The 17,811-nt window shown below is 37.7% G+C and overlaps 1 protein-coding gene and 1 pseudogene across 4 annotated transcripts in view; both read left to right on the top strand.

Moving 5' to 3' along the window:
• The window catches only part of RAB6A (RAB6A, member RAS oncogene family), a 92,035-nt gene that overhangs the window by 12,201 nt on the left and 62,023 nt on the right, over positions 1-17,811 (top strand). Inside the window, exon 3 of one of the 4 annotated variants that reach the window (XM_055549054.1) lies at positions 12,717-13,298. The exons of the other annotated variants lie outside the window; for them this stretch is intronic. Coding sequence (XP_055405029.1) covers positions 12,717-12,828 — 112 coding nt within the window. The 3' untranslated portion in view covers positions 12,829-13,298. Of the gene's footprint in view, positions 1-12,716; positions 13,299-17,811 lie in introns of those variants that run through there. 4 annotated transcript variants of the gene reach the window in all.
• Positions 9,764-12,710, top strand: LOC129629188 (quinone oxidoreductase-like; annotated as a pseudogene).

The raw sequence follows: 17,811 nt of genomic DNA, 5'->3' as shown, positions 1-17,811 counted from the left end.
AAGACTACTGGAGCAGTCGCCATTTCCTTCTCCAGAGGATCTTCCTGACCCAGGGATCAAACCCACATCTCCTGCATTGCAGGTGGTTTCTTTACTGCTGAGCCACCAGGGAAGGCATGTAATAAATGTACCAGTAGGGATTTTGAAAACTGTTTTGGAGAAGTAAGCTTAGCCGAAGAGCTCTGAATGAATACAGAAGAAATGCAAATACAGAAGAAATGCTGTTTTAAAATTAGATACGTTTAATACTTATGTGAAAAGGAGCTATTTTTTTTTTTTAAAGGAGCTATTCTAGTTTCTGGAAATCTTGTGATCATTAGTGGGTAGGAATATTTCAAAGAGGACTAAAATATGTCTTTAGACAATGTAAAAGAGCCACCTAAGTAGACTAGACTCTTTCTCTGAAATTTTGGGGTGCTGTCTGTATGAGGAAGACATAACAACTTCAGTGCTTGACCAGATCCTGATCTACTATTTGGAGATTCTGTCTTTAAAACAAAACAAAAACTAGTTGAACTAAAATACTAAAGAATTTATCCTCCACACCTAAATAATATATACCTATATTGTAAGGTATGTTTATTGGCAGTTTTAAACCCCATGAGAGCAGAGCCTTTAGTTTTCTTATTTCTTGTAACTTAAAAAAAAATTAGTATGCTGGAAATGTGTTTTAATAGAGTTGTAAGGAGGGTAGTTTTGAGCTTTGCTTTTTTCTTTGGGTTTTTAGTTTTGATTACTTTATTGTATTATCAGAAGTATTTTTCCAAATCAAAATTATTTGGTTAAATTCTGCCATGGACAGAAAAGTTAAGGTGTACATCAAAGAGACTATACTCACAGTTTAAAGAAAAACTTTAAGTCAGTGACAGAGACACTGTGATAGTCTTAAACTGTTGCTTCATTCTCCTTCAAAACATGTGTCCTTTATTCTCCATAAAGAAAAACAAAACGTGTAATTTTTTCTTCTAAATAGACCAACTTACGCTTGCTTGCGTTTTTCACTCTTAATGACAACTTTTTCATAGAAAATGTTAGCTTTAATTAGATAGATGTATCAGTCTATAAAAATATGAGTTTTGTGTCCCATTTTAAGTAGTTTTTCCGTAGTGTGAGTAATGGAGATAGCTTCCCATATAATACTTTATAAATTTTGCTTTGCTTTTTGTGTTTTGTTTTGCCTTTCACATTTAGGTTTATAATCCACTTGAAATTGATATTTATGTGTACTATCACATAGATGTCAGGTTTAATTTTTTTCAATATGGATGTGTAATTATCCCAACATCATATATTTTAAAACATTTCCTCAGTGCTCTGCCATGTCAATTTTTTAATGAATGTCTGTCTGTAAATTCATTTTACAAACAGTCTGTTTCTGGAATTTCTGTTCTGATCATTGCTTTGTCTACATTGCAATAATACAAAACCTACTCATAACTTAATATAAAAATTATTGATTTACCAGAGAGCAAATCCTCCCACCTTATTCTTTTTACTTAAGAGTGGCTTGGCAATTCTGGACTTTTGCAACCATGGGAAAATTTTTTTAAGTAGAGCTTCAATTTTTTAGTAAGATTTAAGATTTTCTTTTCTTTCTTATTTTTTCTTATTTTTCTAGGACTGTGTACATTTCATCTAATGTTTCAAACTTATTAGCACAAGTTATTCATGTTCTAATGTCTGCAGGATCTGTCTGTAGTCATGCTTCATTATTTCTAATACTCACTATCTGTACCTTTCATTCCTTGGTAAGGTTTACTAAAGGTTTATAAGTTTAATTCTGGAGAAGGAAATGGCAACTCACTCCAGAATTCTTGCTTGGGAAAAATCCCATGGACAGAGGAGCCCAGCGGGCTACAGTTCATGGGGTCACAGAGTTGGATGCAACTGAGCACATATAAATTTAATGTTGTTTTTTTTTTCTCCAGAAAACTATTGACCAGCCTTGCTGATTCTTAGTCATGTGTTTTCTGTCTTATTTCTGCTTTTTATTTCCTTTCTTATGGTTTCTTTGGTTTATTTGCTGATGTTTTCCATCTTCCTAAGAGAGAAATATATAGCTCTGGGTTTTTTTTGTTGTCATTGTTTTCCTAATATATGCTGTATATAAGTGTGTGTGTATAATTGTATAAAATTCCCTTTAGATACTATTGTAGTACTGTTTTGGAGATTTGTTATGCAGCATTTTTGTTATTCAGTACAAAATGCTTTCTAATTTCTGATTTCTCTTTTGACTCATTGGTTATTTAGAGGTTGCTATTTTCAAACACTTGGGGAATTATTTTTTATAATTTTCTTTATATTTTTGATATCTAATTGTACTGTGGTCAGAGATATATTTTCAGTGTTTTTAATTTTCTTGAGACTTTATTTATGGTCCATATGTTATGTCAGTTTTAATAAGTATTCCCTGTGTGATTGAAGAGAATGTGTATATATTAGGTGCAGAATTCAATATATGATCACTGGATCAGTTTTGTTAATCAAGTGGTTCAAATATTCTGTGTCTTTATTCAGTTTTTGTCTGTTCTGTTATTGAGAGAGATATGTTAAAATTTCTCATGATTGTGTCTCTCTATATTTATCCTTGTAGTTTTTCCATTTTTAACTTGTGTTTTTGAGCCTTTGATATTAGGTGTGCACAAATTTGGAATTGTTGTTATAGTCTTGGTGACTTGAACCTTTTATCATCATCAGGTGTTCCACTATTTCTAGTAATGCTTTTTGCCCTTAAGTTTACTTTGATGTTATCCACCTGCCATTGCAGGAGATGTGGGTTTGATCCCTGTATTGGGAATATCCCCTGGAGGAGGAAATTGCAACCCACTCCAGTATTCTTCCTGGGACATCCCATGGACATAGGAGCCTAGTGGGGTACAGTCCATGGTGTTGCAAAAGTCGGACATGACTGAGTGAATGAGCACATACTAATATACTTAACTCTGATGTTAGTATAGGTTTGATTGGAGGATAATTACTTTACAATATTGTGATGCTTTTTGCCATACATCAGCATGAATCAGCCATGGGCGTACCCATGTTCCCTCCCTCTTAAGGGCTTCCCCAGGTGGCACTAGTGGTGAAGAACCTGCCTGCCAGTATAGGAGATGCAAAAGATATGGGTTCAATCCCTGCATTGGGAAGATTTCTGGAGACGAGCATGACAACCCACTCCACTATTCTTGACTAGAGAATTCCGTGGAAGAGGAGCCTGGTGATCTATGTCCATAGAGTTGCAAAGAGTTGAACACAATTGAAGTGGCTTAGCACACACACTCCCTCTTAAATCTCTCTCCCACCTCCCTCCCCATTCCACCCCTCTAGGTTGTAACAGAACACTGGCTTTGGGTTCCCTGCATCATACAGCAAATTCCCACTGGCTGTTTTACATATGGTAATATATATGTGTCACAAGCTGTAATCAAAGATTGCGTGGAGAAATATTAGCAACTTTAGATATGCAGATGATACCACCCTTATGGCAGAAAGTGAAGAGGAACTAAAGAGCCTCTTGATGGTGAAAGAGGAGAGTGAAAAAGCTGGCTTAAAACTCAGCATTCAAAAACTAAGATCATGGCATCTGGTCCCATCACTTCATGGCAAACAGAAGGAGAAAAAGTGGAAACTGAGGCAGATTTTATTTTCTTGGGCTCCAAAATCACTACGGACAGTGTCTGCAGCCATGAAATGAAAAGGTGCTTGCTCCTTGGAAGGAAAGCTATGACAAAGCTAGACAGCCTATTCAAAAGCAGAGACACCACTTTGCCGACAGAGGTCCGTGTAGTCAAAGCTATGGTTTCTCCAGTGGTCATTTGTGGATGTGAGAGTTGGACCATCAAGAAGGCTGAGTGTGAAATTGATGCTTTCTAACCATGGTGCTGGAGAAGACTCTTGAGTCCCTTGGACAGCAAGGAGCTCAAACTAGTCAGTCCTAAAGGAAATCAACCCTGATTCATTGGAAGGACTGATGCTGAAACTGAAGCTCCAATACTTTGGCCACCTGATGTGAAGAGTCAACTCATTGGGAAAGACCCTGATGCTGGGAAAAATTGAGAGTAGGAGGAGAAGGGGGCAGCCGAGGATGAGATGGTTGGATAGCGTCAGTGATTCAGTGGACAGGAGTTTGAGCCAACTCCAGGAGATAGTGAAGAACAGGGAAGCCTGACACGCTACAGTCCATGGGATCACAAAGAGTCGGAACGGGAGATGACCTAGCAACTGAACAACAACAATGTATATGTTTTAATACTACTCAAGTCATCCTGCCCTCTCCCTCCCCCATTCTTACAAAAGTCTGTTCTTCATATCTGCATCTCCTTTGTGTGCTAAGTCGCTTCAGTCATGTGCTACTCTTTGCTACCCTATGGACTATAGCCCACAAGGCACCTCTGTCCATGGGATTCTCCAGGCAGGAATACTGGAGTGGTTGCCATTTCCTACTCCAGGGGATCTTCACCAACCAGGATCGAACCTGCCTCATATTTCCTGCATTGGCAGGTGGGTTCTTTACCAGCAGCATCACCTGGGAAGCTGCCCTGCAAATAGGATCATCAGTTCCACCTTTCTGGATTCCATGTATATATGTTAATACATGATGCTTGTTTCTTTCTGACTTACTCATTCTGTGTAACAGACTCTAGGTTCATCCACTTTATTAAAACAGACTCAAATGCATTCCTTTTTATAGCTGACTAATAGTCCTTTGTATATGTACCACAACTTCTTTATCCATTCATCTGCCAGTGGACATCTAGGTTGCTTCTGTGTCCTAGCTGTTGTAAATAGTGCTGCAGTGAACATTGGAGTACATGTGTCTTTTCAGTTATGGTTTCCTGAGGGTATATACCCAGCAGTGCAATTGCTGGGTCATATGGTAGTTTTTTTTTTTTTTTTTTCCCTAGTTTTTTAAAGAATCTCCATACTGTTCCCTATAATGGCTGTTGCATTCCCACCAACAGTGCAGGAGGGTTCCCTTTTCTCCACACCCTGTCTAGCATTTACCGTTTGTAGACTTTTTGATGATGCCCATTCTGACTGGTGTGAGATGATGCCTCATTGTAGCTTTGATTTGCATTTTCCTAACATTGAGCATCTTTTCATGTGTCTGTTAGCCATCCATATGTGGATGCAGAGTCTTAACTGTGGGACTGTCAGGAATGTCCCTCTGTCTTTTTACATTCATCATTTTTGTATTCTTATGTTTCAGATGTGTCTTAGTAGTCATCTAGTTAGGTTTTGTGTTTGTCTAGTCTGGTAATTGTTTTTAAAATTGGAACATTAGTACATTTACATTTTTAAAAAATATTTATTTATGTATTTTTGGCTGTGCTAGGTCTTCATTGCTGCATGGGCTTTTCTGTAGTTGATGCAAGCGGGGATTAATCTCTAGTTGCAGGGTGGGGGTTTCTCATTGCAGTGGTTTCTCTTGTTGCAGAGCACAGGCTACAAGGAGCTTGGGCTTCAGTGTTTGTGGCACATGGGATCAGTAGTTGAGGTTCCTGACCTCTAGAGCACAGACCCAATAGTTGTGGTACATGGGCTTAGTTGCTCTGCAGCATGTGGGATCTTCCCTGGATCAGGGATCGAACCTGTGTCTCCTGCACTGGCAGGCAGATTCTTTACCATTGAGCCACCAGGGAAATCTAGTACATTTACATTTAATATAATTATATATTTGGATTAAAAATAAATCTACCATCATTTTAATGTGCTTTTTTTTGTCCTGAGTATTTCTGTTTTCTCTTGTATTATTTGGATTTTTAGTCTTTAAAAAAATTGTTCCATATTCTTTATTAGTTGGGATGTTATACGTTTTTTTTTTTTTTTTTTTTTTTTTTTCTTGCTATTAAGTGATTACCCTAGAAGTTGTGGCACACAGCCATGACTTGCAAGTCTACAGGTAAGTGATTCCTTTACCCTTCTGGACAATTCAAGGACCTTGGCACTCTAACTCTACTTACCATTCTTCCTTCTGACTTGACTTACAATGTGTACTTTAAGTGTGTGTGTGTATAAAACCCCATGTTACCATTTCAGGCAACGATTAGATTTTTATTTTACAAGGAAACCTTTTTATTGAAGTGCAACATGTAGAAAAGCATATAAATCATAAGTGTCAGCTTGAATGAGAAAATTTGCTAGTCATATTGACCTGAATATTCCCATCCTTATGAAAGCTGTTTATTACATTGATTAGTAAATTTGGCCTTCTGGTTCTAAAACCTGTTTATTGAGTTTTATGATGTGTGTCCCTGTGAGCTATATCTATTTTAACTTGCCAAAAATGCAGACTCTTGACAACCTTAGTGAATGCTGCCTACTTGGTGGTTTCTTTCATTATTTCATTTCATACAGGCAGGTACCAAAACTATGAGTGTAGCTGTGATCAAGATAGACAAGGTCCCTATTCTGCAGCTTATCATTTATAAATTGGGAAAAGTAAAATGGTAAACAATGCATAAATAAGGTAATTTGAGATGTTTCTTATATTGCCATTTTTTCTAGTTTTCTCCCACTATAAAAAGTGGATCTTGCTTTTCCTTACCTTGTGTGTGGGTGCGTGGTCACTCAGTTGTGTCCCGACTGTTTGTGACCCCGTGGACTGGAGCCTCCAGGCTCCTCTGTCCATGGGTATTCTCCAGGCAAGAATACTAGTGTGGGTTGCCATGCCCTCCTCCCAGGGGATCTTCACAACTCAGGGATCGAACCCAGGTCTCCCGCGTTGCAGGTGGATTCTTTACAGTCTGAGTCACCAGGGAAGCCCTTGCTTACCTTTAGTGAAGTTGCTCAGTCGTGTCCAACTGTTTGAAACTCCATGGACTGTATACTACCAGGCTCCTCCATCCACGGGATTTTCCAGGCAAAAATACTGGAGTGGGTTGTCATTTCCTTCTCCAGGGGATCTTCCCGACCCAGGGATTGAACCCAGGTCTCCCGCATTGTAGGCAGACGCTTTACCGTCTGAACTACCTTAAATTTCTACAATTAGACTTTAAAAGTTCTCAAGTAAAGCTAATGTAAAACTTACGCTAGAATTTTGAACTTTCCACTCAACTGTTCTTTGAGGATGCAGATTTTTTTCTAGCTCATCTTTTTAAAATAATTTTTTTTATTGAAGTATAATTGATTTGTGTTAGTTTCTGGTATACAGCAAAGTGAATCAGTTTTAGATATATATGTATATGTAAGTGTGTATATATACATATATTCTTTTTCATATTCTTTTCCACTATAATTTATTATAGGATATTGAATATAGTTCCCTGTGCTATAAATAGAGCCTCTTTATTTTCTATATAGTAGTTTGTATCTGCTAATCTCAGACTCCTAATTTATCCCTCCCCCACCTTCTTTTCCCTTTGATAGCCATGTTTGTTTTCTAAGTCTGTAAGTCTCTGTTTTGTAAATAGGTTCATTTGTATCATATTTTAGATTCTATGTATAGGTGATATCATTTGGTATTTGTCTTCCTCTTTGTGACTTATTTCACTTAGAATGATAATCTCTAGGTCCTTCCATGTTGCTACAAATGGCATTTTTCATTCTTTTTGATGACTGAGTAGTATTTCATTGTATATATACACCGCATCTTCTTTATCTATTCCTCTGTTGATGGACATTTAGCTTGCTTCCATGTCTTGACTGTTGTAAATAGTCTGGTATGAACATTGGGATGCATGTATCTTTTAAAATTAATTCAGCTCATTTTATCCTTAAGATACGTTCATAGATGGATGTTGACTCTGTTGTGAGAATAAGTTAAAAGCCTTGCTGCCATCTAAAATACTTTTTGAAATACAATCTTAGGCTGAAAGTAATTTTTTTTTTTTCCACTGCACCACGCAACTTGCACAGTCTCAGTTCCGTGACCAGGGATTGAACCTGGACCACAGCAGTGAAAGCCCAAAATCCTAGCCATTTGGCCACCAGGATTCAGCTGAGAGTAATCTTGAGAGGTAATTTAGTTTTTCTCTCCTCCAGGCCAAACTGTATCTGATATTGAATTCATAAGTTCATAATGTAACCAGAAAGAAAAGTTCCACAAAATTAGGTTACATGAGCAAAATCTCAGAGGCTCAAAGGAACATGTTATGCAAGAAGACTAACTAATAGCCTTCCATCACTGTCAGGTGTTTTTTATGTTTGGCAGGGGTAGGAGATGACAGTAGAAAGGCTAATCTCCAGTTTGAGTGCCTGCTAAGGATCTTTAGCTTATGGATACTGGGGAGCATTAGAATGTTTATAAATTGATGAATGATACCTCTGGCAGTGGGCCTCCAAGGTGGCGCAGTGGTAAAGAATCCACTTGCCAGTGCAGGAGACGTGGGTTTTATCCCTGCGTCAGGAAGATCCCCTGGAGGGGGAAAAGCAAACTTAATCCAGTATTCTTGCATGGAAAATTCCATGGACACAGGAGCCTGGTGGGCTACAGTCCATGGGGTCACAGAGAGTCGGACATGATTGAGTGACTGAGCACAACATAACAACAAACTCTGGCAGCGTAGAGAATGGACACTTACTTTGCACAGTGCTTTCTTGTTGACTCTTGTATGGGTGCATATGTGTGTCTCAGTGCATCGTAAACTTCTCATGTCTTCAAGGCCTTACTCTTATTTGGTTTTCAATCTCATTCTCCAGCCTCCTTGTTTCCTAGCAGTTGGTAGTTTTGGAATGAAGTGAGAAATAGTAGCCATCCAAGAATTAATATATTTGTTTATGTTTTATTCATCAGTGAGTCTTTACCTGTATATGAATATCTTTTCCGTCTTCTTGTGTAATTAACTATTTTTTGTTTTTACTTAGGATATCTCCATTTCATCAGCCTGGAAATTCATATCATAGATATAATGCCTTTAACATAAATATTATTGTAAAGAAATAAAAAATCTTTATTAAAAACAACTTTTGAGCCATATTGTGAAATTACTTATTTTAGCAATTAATTTATACTACTAAATTCATTCTCCCTGTTTTTTTTAATGTGATTGTACAAGTGTAGTTGTAGTTTTCTTCTTTTAAAAACTTTAGGGGAAACAATATCTTTATTCAATTTTGGTCCTTAGAGAAAGGTTACTAGCTTTATTGAACTTCAGTGTTGTTGATTAGGTTTGCTACATGGGTGTAGTATTGGCTTGGTTTAATTGATTTTCTGTTTTGCTGTAAAATTGCATCACCTAGGTGAGACATCCTGGGTATGATATTGCAGTGAGTTTTGCTTTCAGCTGAGCTTTTTTGCTGTGGTCCCTAGGTACCTTTTTCAGGTGTCTTTGTTACCATGATGGACTACAGATAGTGTTGTGGTTTGTTGTATTTTTATGCTTAACTCTGTTACTAAAATCATAGCATCTGATTTAAACTTGTATTATCATAGCACATTAATCTTTTATAGTGGTTTATTTTTGTGGGGAAAAGTTAGAAAATTTAAATATCTTGTCTCTTTCAGTGTTACCGGCCAATATAACTGACAAGGTTTGAAGCAGTTGATAAATGTTCATTTATATATGTTGTAGAATAACTGAGACTTCTCTTTTTATGCAAACATTAGTCTTATATTCTTTGAATCCTAAGTATTCTCGAAGAATGTATTATGTAAAGAATTACTTTATAGAAGTTAACTTACAGAAGTTCTCTCTTAAGTTAGTATCCTTTGGTTTTCTGGAGGCCCAATAATTAGTTCTCTAATCTTTAGTAATCTTTAGCACTGATAACTAATCAGTGCCTTTTTTTTAGTTATCTTTGGTGTTCCAATATTAAAATTATTATACATAGCAAAATTTACCATTTTAACTTATTTCTATTTATACAAGTTGTCCTTGACTGTTACTATCCCCCAGAGGTTGCTCAGATTCATGTCCATTGAGTTGGTGCTACTATATAACGATCTCATCCTCTGCCACCCCCTTCTCTTTTTGCCTTCAGTCTTGCCCAGTATCAGGATCTTTTCCAGCCTGTCAGCTCTTCGGATCAGGTGGCCAAAGTATTGGAACTTTAACTTCTGCAACAGTCTTTCCAAGGAGTATTGAGGGCTGATTTTCTTTAGGATTGACTGATTGGATCTCCTTGCAATCCAAGGGACTCTCACTTCTCCAACACCACAGTTCAAAAGCATCAATTCTTCGGTGCTCAGACTTCTTTGTGGTCCAACTCTCACATCCAGTATATTCACCTTGTACAGTAATCACCATCATAGATTTTTAAGCACAGCTTTATTGAGATAAAATTGTATACCACACAGCCCTGCTTTCCCGTGGAATCTGAAGGAACTCTCTCAGATTTTCCCCCTCTAGAACTGATACCTAGGTTAGGTCATCATGTTGACTGGAGAGAGGTTGATGAGAGCTGTTAGTTTTTAAATTTGGTGGATCAAAAGTTCTGTAACTCCAGTCAGATTCAGCAAGATCATTCTGCAAGACCATCAGGTTCTAATCAAAGTCCAAGCATGTGATGTAAACCTGGTGAACACATTTACTTTGGTGCTTAAAGTAGAAAACCACTTCTATCTTATACTCCTGGTTTAGTTTTAGTTGGGATAATAGAAGCTGTTGGAGGACATGTATTTGCTTTCAAGAAAGCTGACAAGAGTTTTCACTACCAGCACATTTCGGGGGGCTAGGCAAAGTATGGTCTGGCAGGCAGTCAAACTTGTTTACACACTGCCAGAAAAACTGGACTTTAAACAAGGAGCTCCTGTATTTTACTGCTTACTGAGCTCTGCTCCACAGTACCCATGTGAAAGCTGGAGGAAGTATTCAGGTTATGGGGCTGGTGGAGAAGTTGGGTAGGCAGTGTACCACATTGCTAGAGCTTATGGCTTAAAGGTTTTGTGCACAGCTGATTCTGAAGGACAAAACATTGTTTAGCAAAATGGACCCCATGAAGTATTTAATCACAAAAAAGCTAATTAAGTTGATAAAATTAGGAAATCTGAAAAGAAGTTGATGTGATTATTGAAATGTTAGCTAATGTAAATCTTAGCAATGATTTGAATCTTTTGTCACATGGAAGACAAGTAATAGTTGTTGGCAGCAGAGGTCCTTTGAAGTAAACCCATGGGACATCATGGCAAAGGAATCTAGCGTAATAGGAGTTGCTCTGTATTCATCTACCAAGGAGGAATTTCAGCATTTTGCAGCAGTCCTTCAAGCCAAAATGGAAACTGATTAGTTAAGATCAGTAATGGGTCCTCAGTATCCATTGGAAAAAGTGGCCTAGCCTCATGAAGATGATATTCATAGCAGTGGGGCTAGTGGAAAAATAATTCTCTTAAAATGATTGATCCTTTCATAGATTTCCTATGTAATTAGAGGTTTCTTACTTCAGTTTTATGTACACTACATTTTCTTTAATTATCATTCATTTGACTCAGTGAGTTTTCTAATGTTAAAAAGATTTATCTTTAGAGATTATAGGCATTGGAGTGCAGTTTATTTAATACTGGCAGTATTCTTTATGCTCTCTGTCTCTCATCAAAGTACCATCATAGTAGGAAATTCTTGATACTTGATCAGTAATTCCATAATTTCGACTAAAACATCAAAATAGGACTGCTCGATTTCCAAGCCTACTTCTTCGGATTAAGGTTCTTTAGCCTCTGCATGCATGTTCAGTCACTCAGTTGTGTCTGACTCTTTGTGACCCCATGAACTGCAGCCCACCAGGTTCCTCTGTCCATGGAATTTTTCAGGCAGGAATACTGGAGTGAGTTGCTGTTCCCTCCTCCAGGGAATCTTCCCAACCCAGGGGATAGAATCCCTGTCTCCTGCATTGGCAGGCAGATTCTTTATCACTGAGCCACCTGGGAAGCCCTTAGTCTCTGATGAATTTTTTGGACTAAACAAGACCCCCTTTCGAAACTAATCTCATCTAGATCTATAAGTCTGTCAGAAGGGCAAGATAAACAGTATCCAGATAAATTTGTTAATTTTCCAATATTTCCCAATACATTGTGACATTCACTAGTTTAATGGTTGATTACCAATGATCCGTATATTCTGTGAGGACAGCAGCCTTATCTTTGGTATAATATGATACTAGGTATGTAGTTTCCAAAGAGATAATTATTCATTGATTCAATTTAAAGGTAGAGTTAGAATTATCTTTTTATGTGATTGGGATTAAATACTTTTACTTCATTAATGAATTCGGCACATTGAGAATGATCTGCTTTTGTTTTCATAACATGGTAGCTGTAATAAATTCTAGAGGAAATTAAAAAAATTTTTTTAAATCATATACCATACAGTTCACTCATTTAAAGTGTACAATTCCATAGTTTTTAGTATATTCGAGAGTTTTGCAACCATCACCAATATCACTAATGAACATAGATGCAAAACTTCAACAAAATACTAGCAAACCAAATCCAGCAATACATTGAAAGGATCATACATCGTGATCAAGTGGGATTTCTCTCAGGGATGCAAGGCCTTTTCAGTATCAGCAAATCAACCAGTGTAATATACCACATCAACAAATTGAAGAAAAAACCATATGGTTATCTCAGTAGTTACAGAAAAAGCTTTTGACAAATTCAACACCCATTTATGATAACAACTCTACAGGGTGGGGTATAGAGGGAACATATCTCATATAATAAAGGCCATATATGACAAACCCACAGCTAACATTATAGTCAACAGTGAAAAGCTGAAAAACGGTTCCTCTAAGATCAGAAACAAGACAAGGATGTCCACTCTCATCTCTTCTATTCAACATAGGTTTGGAAGTCCTAGCTTCGGCAATCAGAGAAGAAAAAGAAAGGGAATCCAATTTGGAAAAGAAGTGAAACTGTCACTGTTTGCAGATGAAATATCACACAGAAGATCCTAAAGATGCTACAGAAAACTGCAAGAGCTCATCAGTGAATTTGGTGAAGTGAATAAACACACAGAAATCTGTTGCATTTTTTTAAACTAATTTATTTTCAGCTGTGCTGGGTCTTTGTTGCTGCGTGTGGGACAGATTTCTCTAGTTTCGATGGAGCAGGGGTTACTCTCTAGTTGTGCTTGGTCTTCTCATTGTGATGGCTTCTCATTGCAGAGCACTGGCTCTAGGACACATGGGCTTCAGTAGTTGTGGCACATGGGCTTAGTTGCTCTGCAGCATGTGGAATCTTCCCAGACCAGGGCACCCCTGTCTCCTACATTGGCTACCGGGGAAGACCTCCATTGGATTTCTATACACTAACAATAAAAGATCAGAAGGACAAATTGAAGAAACACTCTGTACTGCTACATGTTTAAAAACAAAAAAAAAAGACATTCTTTAATACCATAAGCAAAAATAAAGTGGAGTAAAGGCCTAAGTGTAAAACCAGATACTATAAAACCCTTGAAGAAAATATATGCACAACACTCCTTAAATTGCAGAAATATCTTTTTCAGTTTTTCTCCTAGAGTAATTGAAATAAAAATAAACAAAAAGGATCTAATTAAACTCAAAAACTTTTGCACAGAAAAAGAGAACATAAAACGAAAAGACAACCCACAGAATGGAAGAAAATATTTGCAAATGATGTGACCAACAAGGAATTAGTCTCCATAATGATACAAGTCAACTTAATCAAAACAGAAAGAGACTCACAGACTTGAGAAGGAACTTAAGGTTACAGGGTTGGGGGGGCGGTGAAGGGGGGAGGAGGGAAGGGTGGGTGAGTGGATAAATTAGGAGTTTAGAATGGACATGTACATACTACTGTATTTAAAATAGATAACCAACCTCAGATATGCAGATGTTATCACCCTAATGGCAGAAAGTGAAGAGGAACTAAAGAATCTCTAAAGGAACTAAAGAACCTCTTGATGAAGGTAAAAGAGGAGAGTAAAAAAGCTGACTTAAAACTCAACATCCAAAAAACTAAGATCATGGCATCTGGTCCTGTCACTTCATGGCAAATAGATGGGAAAGACAGACACAGTGGCAGATTTTATTTTCTTGGGCTCCAAAATCATTGAGGATGGTGACTATGGCCATCAAATTAAAAGACACTTGTTCCTTGGAAGGAAAGCTATGACAAAGCTAGACAGCGTTTTACAAAAGAGACACCACTTTGCGGACAAAGGTCCATACAGTCAAAACTATGGCTTTTCCAGTCGTTATGTACTGATATGAGAGTTGGACCATGAAGAAGACTGAACACCGAAGAATTGATGCTTTCGAACTGTGGTGCTGGAGAAGACTCTTGACAGTCCCTTAAACTGCAAGGAGATCAAACCAGTCAATCCTAAAGGAAATCAACCCTGAAAATTCATTGGAGGGACTGATGCTGAAGCTCCAATACTTTGGCCATCTGATCCAAAGAGCCAACACATTGGAAAGGACCCTGATGCTGGGAATGATTGAAGGCAGGAGGAGAGGATGAGATGGTTGGATGGCATCACCAACTCAATGGACATGAGTTTGAGCCAACTCTGGGAGATAGCTAAGAACAGAGAAGCCTGGTGTGCTGAAGTTCACGGGGTCAAAAAAATTGGACATGACTTAGTGACTGAACAACCACCACCAATAACAAGGATGTACTATGTATAGCACAAGGAACTCTGCTCAATAGTCTGTAATAACCTAAATGGGAAAAGAATTTGAAAAAGAATAGGTACAAGTATATGTATAACTGAATCACTCTGCTGTACACCTGAAACTAACTCAACAGTGTCAATTAACTATCAGATCAGATCAGATCAGTCACTTAGTCGTGTCCAACTCTTTGCGACCCCATGAATCGCAGCATGCCAGGCCTCCCTGTCCATCACCAACTCCTGGAGTTCACTCAGACTCACGTCCATCGAGTCAGTGATGCCATCCAGCCATCTCATCCTCTGTCGTCTCCTTCTCCTCTTGCCCCCAATCCCTCCCAGCATGAGTCTTTTCCAATGAGTCAACTCTTCGCATGAGGTGGCCAAAGTACTGGAGTTTCAGCTTTAGCATCATTCCTTCCAAAGAAATCCCAGGGCTGATCTCCTTCAGAATGGACTGGTTGGATCTCCTTGCAGTCCAAGGGACTCTCAAGAGTCTTCTCCAACACCACAGTTCAAAAGCATCAATTCTTCGGAGCTCAGCCTTCTTCACAGTCCAACTCTCACATCCATACATGACCACAGGAAAAACCATAGCCTTGACTAGACGGACCTTTGTTGGCAAAGTAATGTCTCTGCTTTTGAATATGCTATCTAGGTTGGTCATAACTTTCCTTCCAAGGAGTAAGCGTCTTTTAATTTCATGGCTGCAGTCCAATATAAAATTAAAAGGAAAACATGATAATAAATTCTACTGGAAATAAATTCTGCAATAAATTCTACTGGAAATTTATGAAAGCAGAATTCATGCATTTGAAGTGTACAGTTTGTATAGTTTTTAGTATATTCACAAAGTTGTGCAGCCATCACCATAAGCACTTTTTAAAATTTATATTGGCTATGGTGGGTTTTCATTGTGGCCCACAGGATCTTCCTTGCTGCATGTGGGGTTTCTGTTTTGACGAGTGGGGCTACTCTCTAGTTGCGATGTGAGAGCATTTCGTTGCAGTAGCTCCTCTAGTTGCAGTTGTATGGGCTTTAGGGCTTCAGTAGTTGCACTGTGGCCTCAGTAGCTGTGGCACATGGGCTTACTTACGCCATGGCATGTGGAATCTTAATTCTCCAATCAGGGATCAAACCCATATCCCCTTCATTGGCACGAAGATTCTTGACCACTGGACCACCAGGGAAGTCCCACCATAAACAGTTTTAGAACATTTCCATCACCTCCAGAAGAATCTTTGCATCCATTGACTATCATCACCCAATTCCCCTACCTTCTCCAATCCTTAAGCAACCACTTCCTGTCTCTATGTATTTGCCTATTCTTGTTGATATAAATGGAGTCATATGTGGTCTTTTGTGACTGGCTTCTTTCACTTAGCATAGTGCTTTGTAGATTGATCTTCTTTGTGGCATGTATGAGGACTTCTTTCCTTTTTATGATTGAATAATACTCTATTATATGGATATATCACACTTTGTTTATTCATTCATGAGGTTATAAACATTTGACTTTTATGAATCGTGCATAACATATAGCATTTTCATTATCATTTAGTTGAGATTATTTTAAAATTCCCTTGTGATTTCTTCATGGAAATTAGTTATTAGTGTATTAGTTTATTTCCAAACATTTTGTGTCTTTCTAGATATCTTGTTTATAAATCTCTTTTTCAGCTTCACTGAGGGTAGAAAATATATTTTGTGTTTCAAATCACTGACATTTGTTCAGGGTTGCCTGATAGACCAGTATTTATTTTCAGTTAGAGGCCTGATAGACCAGTATTTATTTTCAGTTAGAGGATAACTGGATTCTGGATTCATCTAGAATTATCCTCATCCTTGTGTTGAAATCTTAAATCATTATGAAGAAAACTGTCTTCTAAAATGCTTCCTAATAATTGTTTATACTCACTGAGCATACTTTTTGTCCATATTAATAACCACCCTGTGATATAGGAGTTGTTATTATACTTATTTTACAAATGAAACTGGGGCACAGAAAGATTAAGTAAACTGTGTAGGTTACGTAGCTGGTAAAAAAGTGGGCTAGAGAATAGGCAAATCCATAGAGATAGAAAGTAGATTAACGGTTGCTAGGACTAGGGTTTTGTGGAGTGACTGCTAATGGGTATGGAATTTCTCTTTTGGAGTGATGAAAATGTTCTGGAATTAGTGGTGATGGTTGTACAACTTTGCGAATATATTAAAAACTATTGAAGTTTGTACTTTAGAGGGGTGAATTTTATGATATGTGAATTGTATTTCAATTTCTTTTAAAAAGACAGAACTGGAATTCCAACTCAGAAATTATTTCCCCTAAACTGCTTATTCACTCACTCAGACTTTTGAGGTTGCCATAGGTTCAATATTAGAAGTAAAATCTCATCAGCCTGTAATTTAAGAGTTATATCCTATATATGGCTTATTGCAAATGCTCTTTTCTGATTTGTTTTTGAAGAATTCAGGTACTTCTATAGAAATGGAGTTGCATATTTAATTCTTTTTAGATGCATTCCAGATAAGATTGGAAAATTAAATGAAGCTCCACAAGTAAGCTCTCTAGTATAGGGTAGTTCATAATGCTTGTTAAGGTCATGAGATGCCATCTTCTCTCTCTCCTAGCTAATCTGTTTTCCACCTTGGCTTTAAAGGTTTTCTCTCAGAGGTTTTTCCTGGTCTTTCAGCCTCATTGTGTAAGACTACTCCCACCCACAACATTCTGTACATACTTCTACTTTTTAATCACACTGCAATAGTTTTTTCTGTCTTCCCTACTTAATTTGAACAGGGACACCATTTGAATTAGATTTCATACCTAAATTGTTCTTCAGTGATTGTTACAGTAAAATAAAATAGGAATCCCAGTAAGAACTTATCAATGCCTAGTCTTTGGTGAACTACAAGAGAGTATAAATAATGCTTTGCCAATGGTTTGATTTCAGACACATTGTTATAAATGTTGGAATTGGGCTAGAATTTCTGTTTCTGGAGGTGGCATTGAGGCAGCATTTTGAATGCCATTGTAGTCTTTTTAGAGATTACTTGAAAATACATGTATCAGAATGGGACATTTGAATATTACATTTTTTGTTGTTCAGTCTCCCGGTCATTTCTGACTCTTTGCAACCCCATGGACTGCAGCATGCCAGGTCTCTCTGTATCCCTCACCATCTCCCAAAGTTTGCCAAGTTCATGTCCATTGCATCGGTGATGGCATCCAGCCATCTCATCCTCTGACGACCTCTTCTTCTGCCCTCAATCTTTGCCAGCATCAGGGACTTTTCCATTTAGTCAG

This window comes from Bubalus kerabau, chromosome 15 (genome assembly GCF_029407905.1).
Source record: "Bubalus kerabau isolate K-KA32 ecotype Philippines breed swamp buffalo chromosome 15, PCC_UOA_SB_1v2, whole genome shotgun sequence".
In the NCBI taxonomy this organism is placed as follows: domain Eukaryota; kingdom Metazoa; phylum Chordata; class Mammalia; order Artiodactyla; family Bovidae; genus Bubalus; species Bubalus kerabau.
The sequence above is the reverse complement of the archived record's forward strand: the minus strand, read 5'-3'. Positions and strand labels throughout refer to the sequence as shown.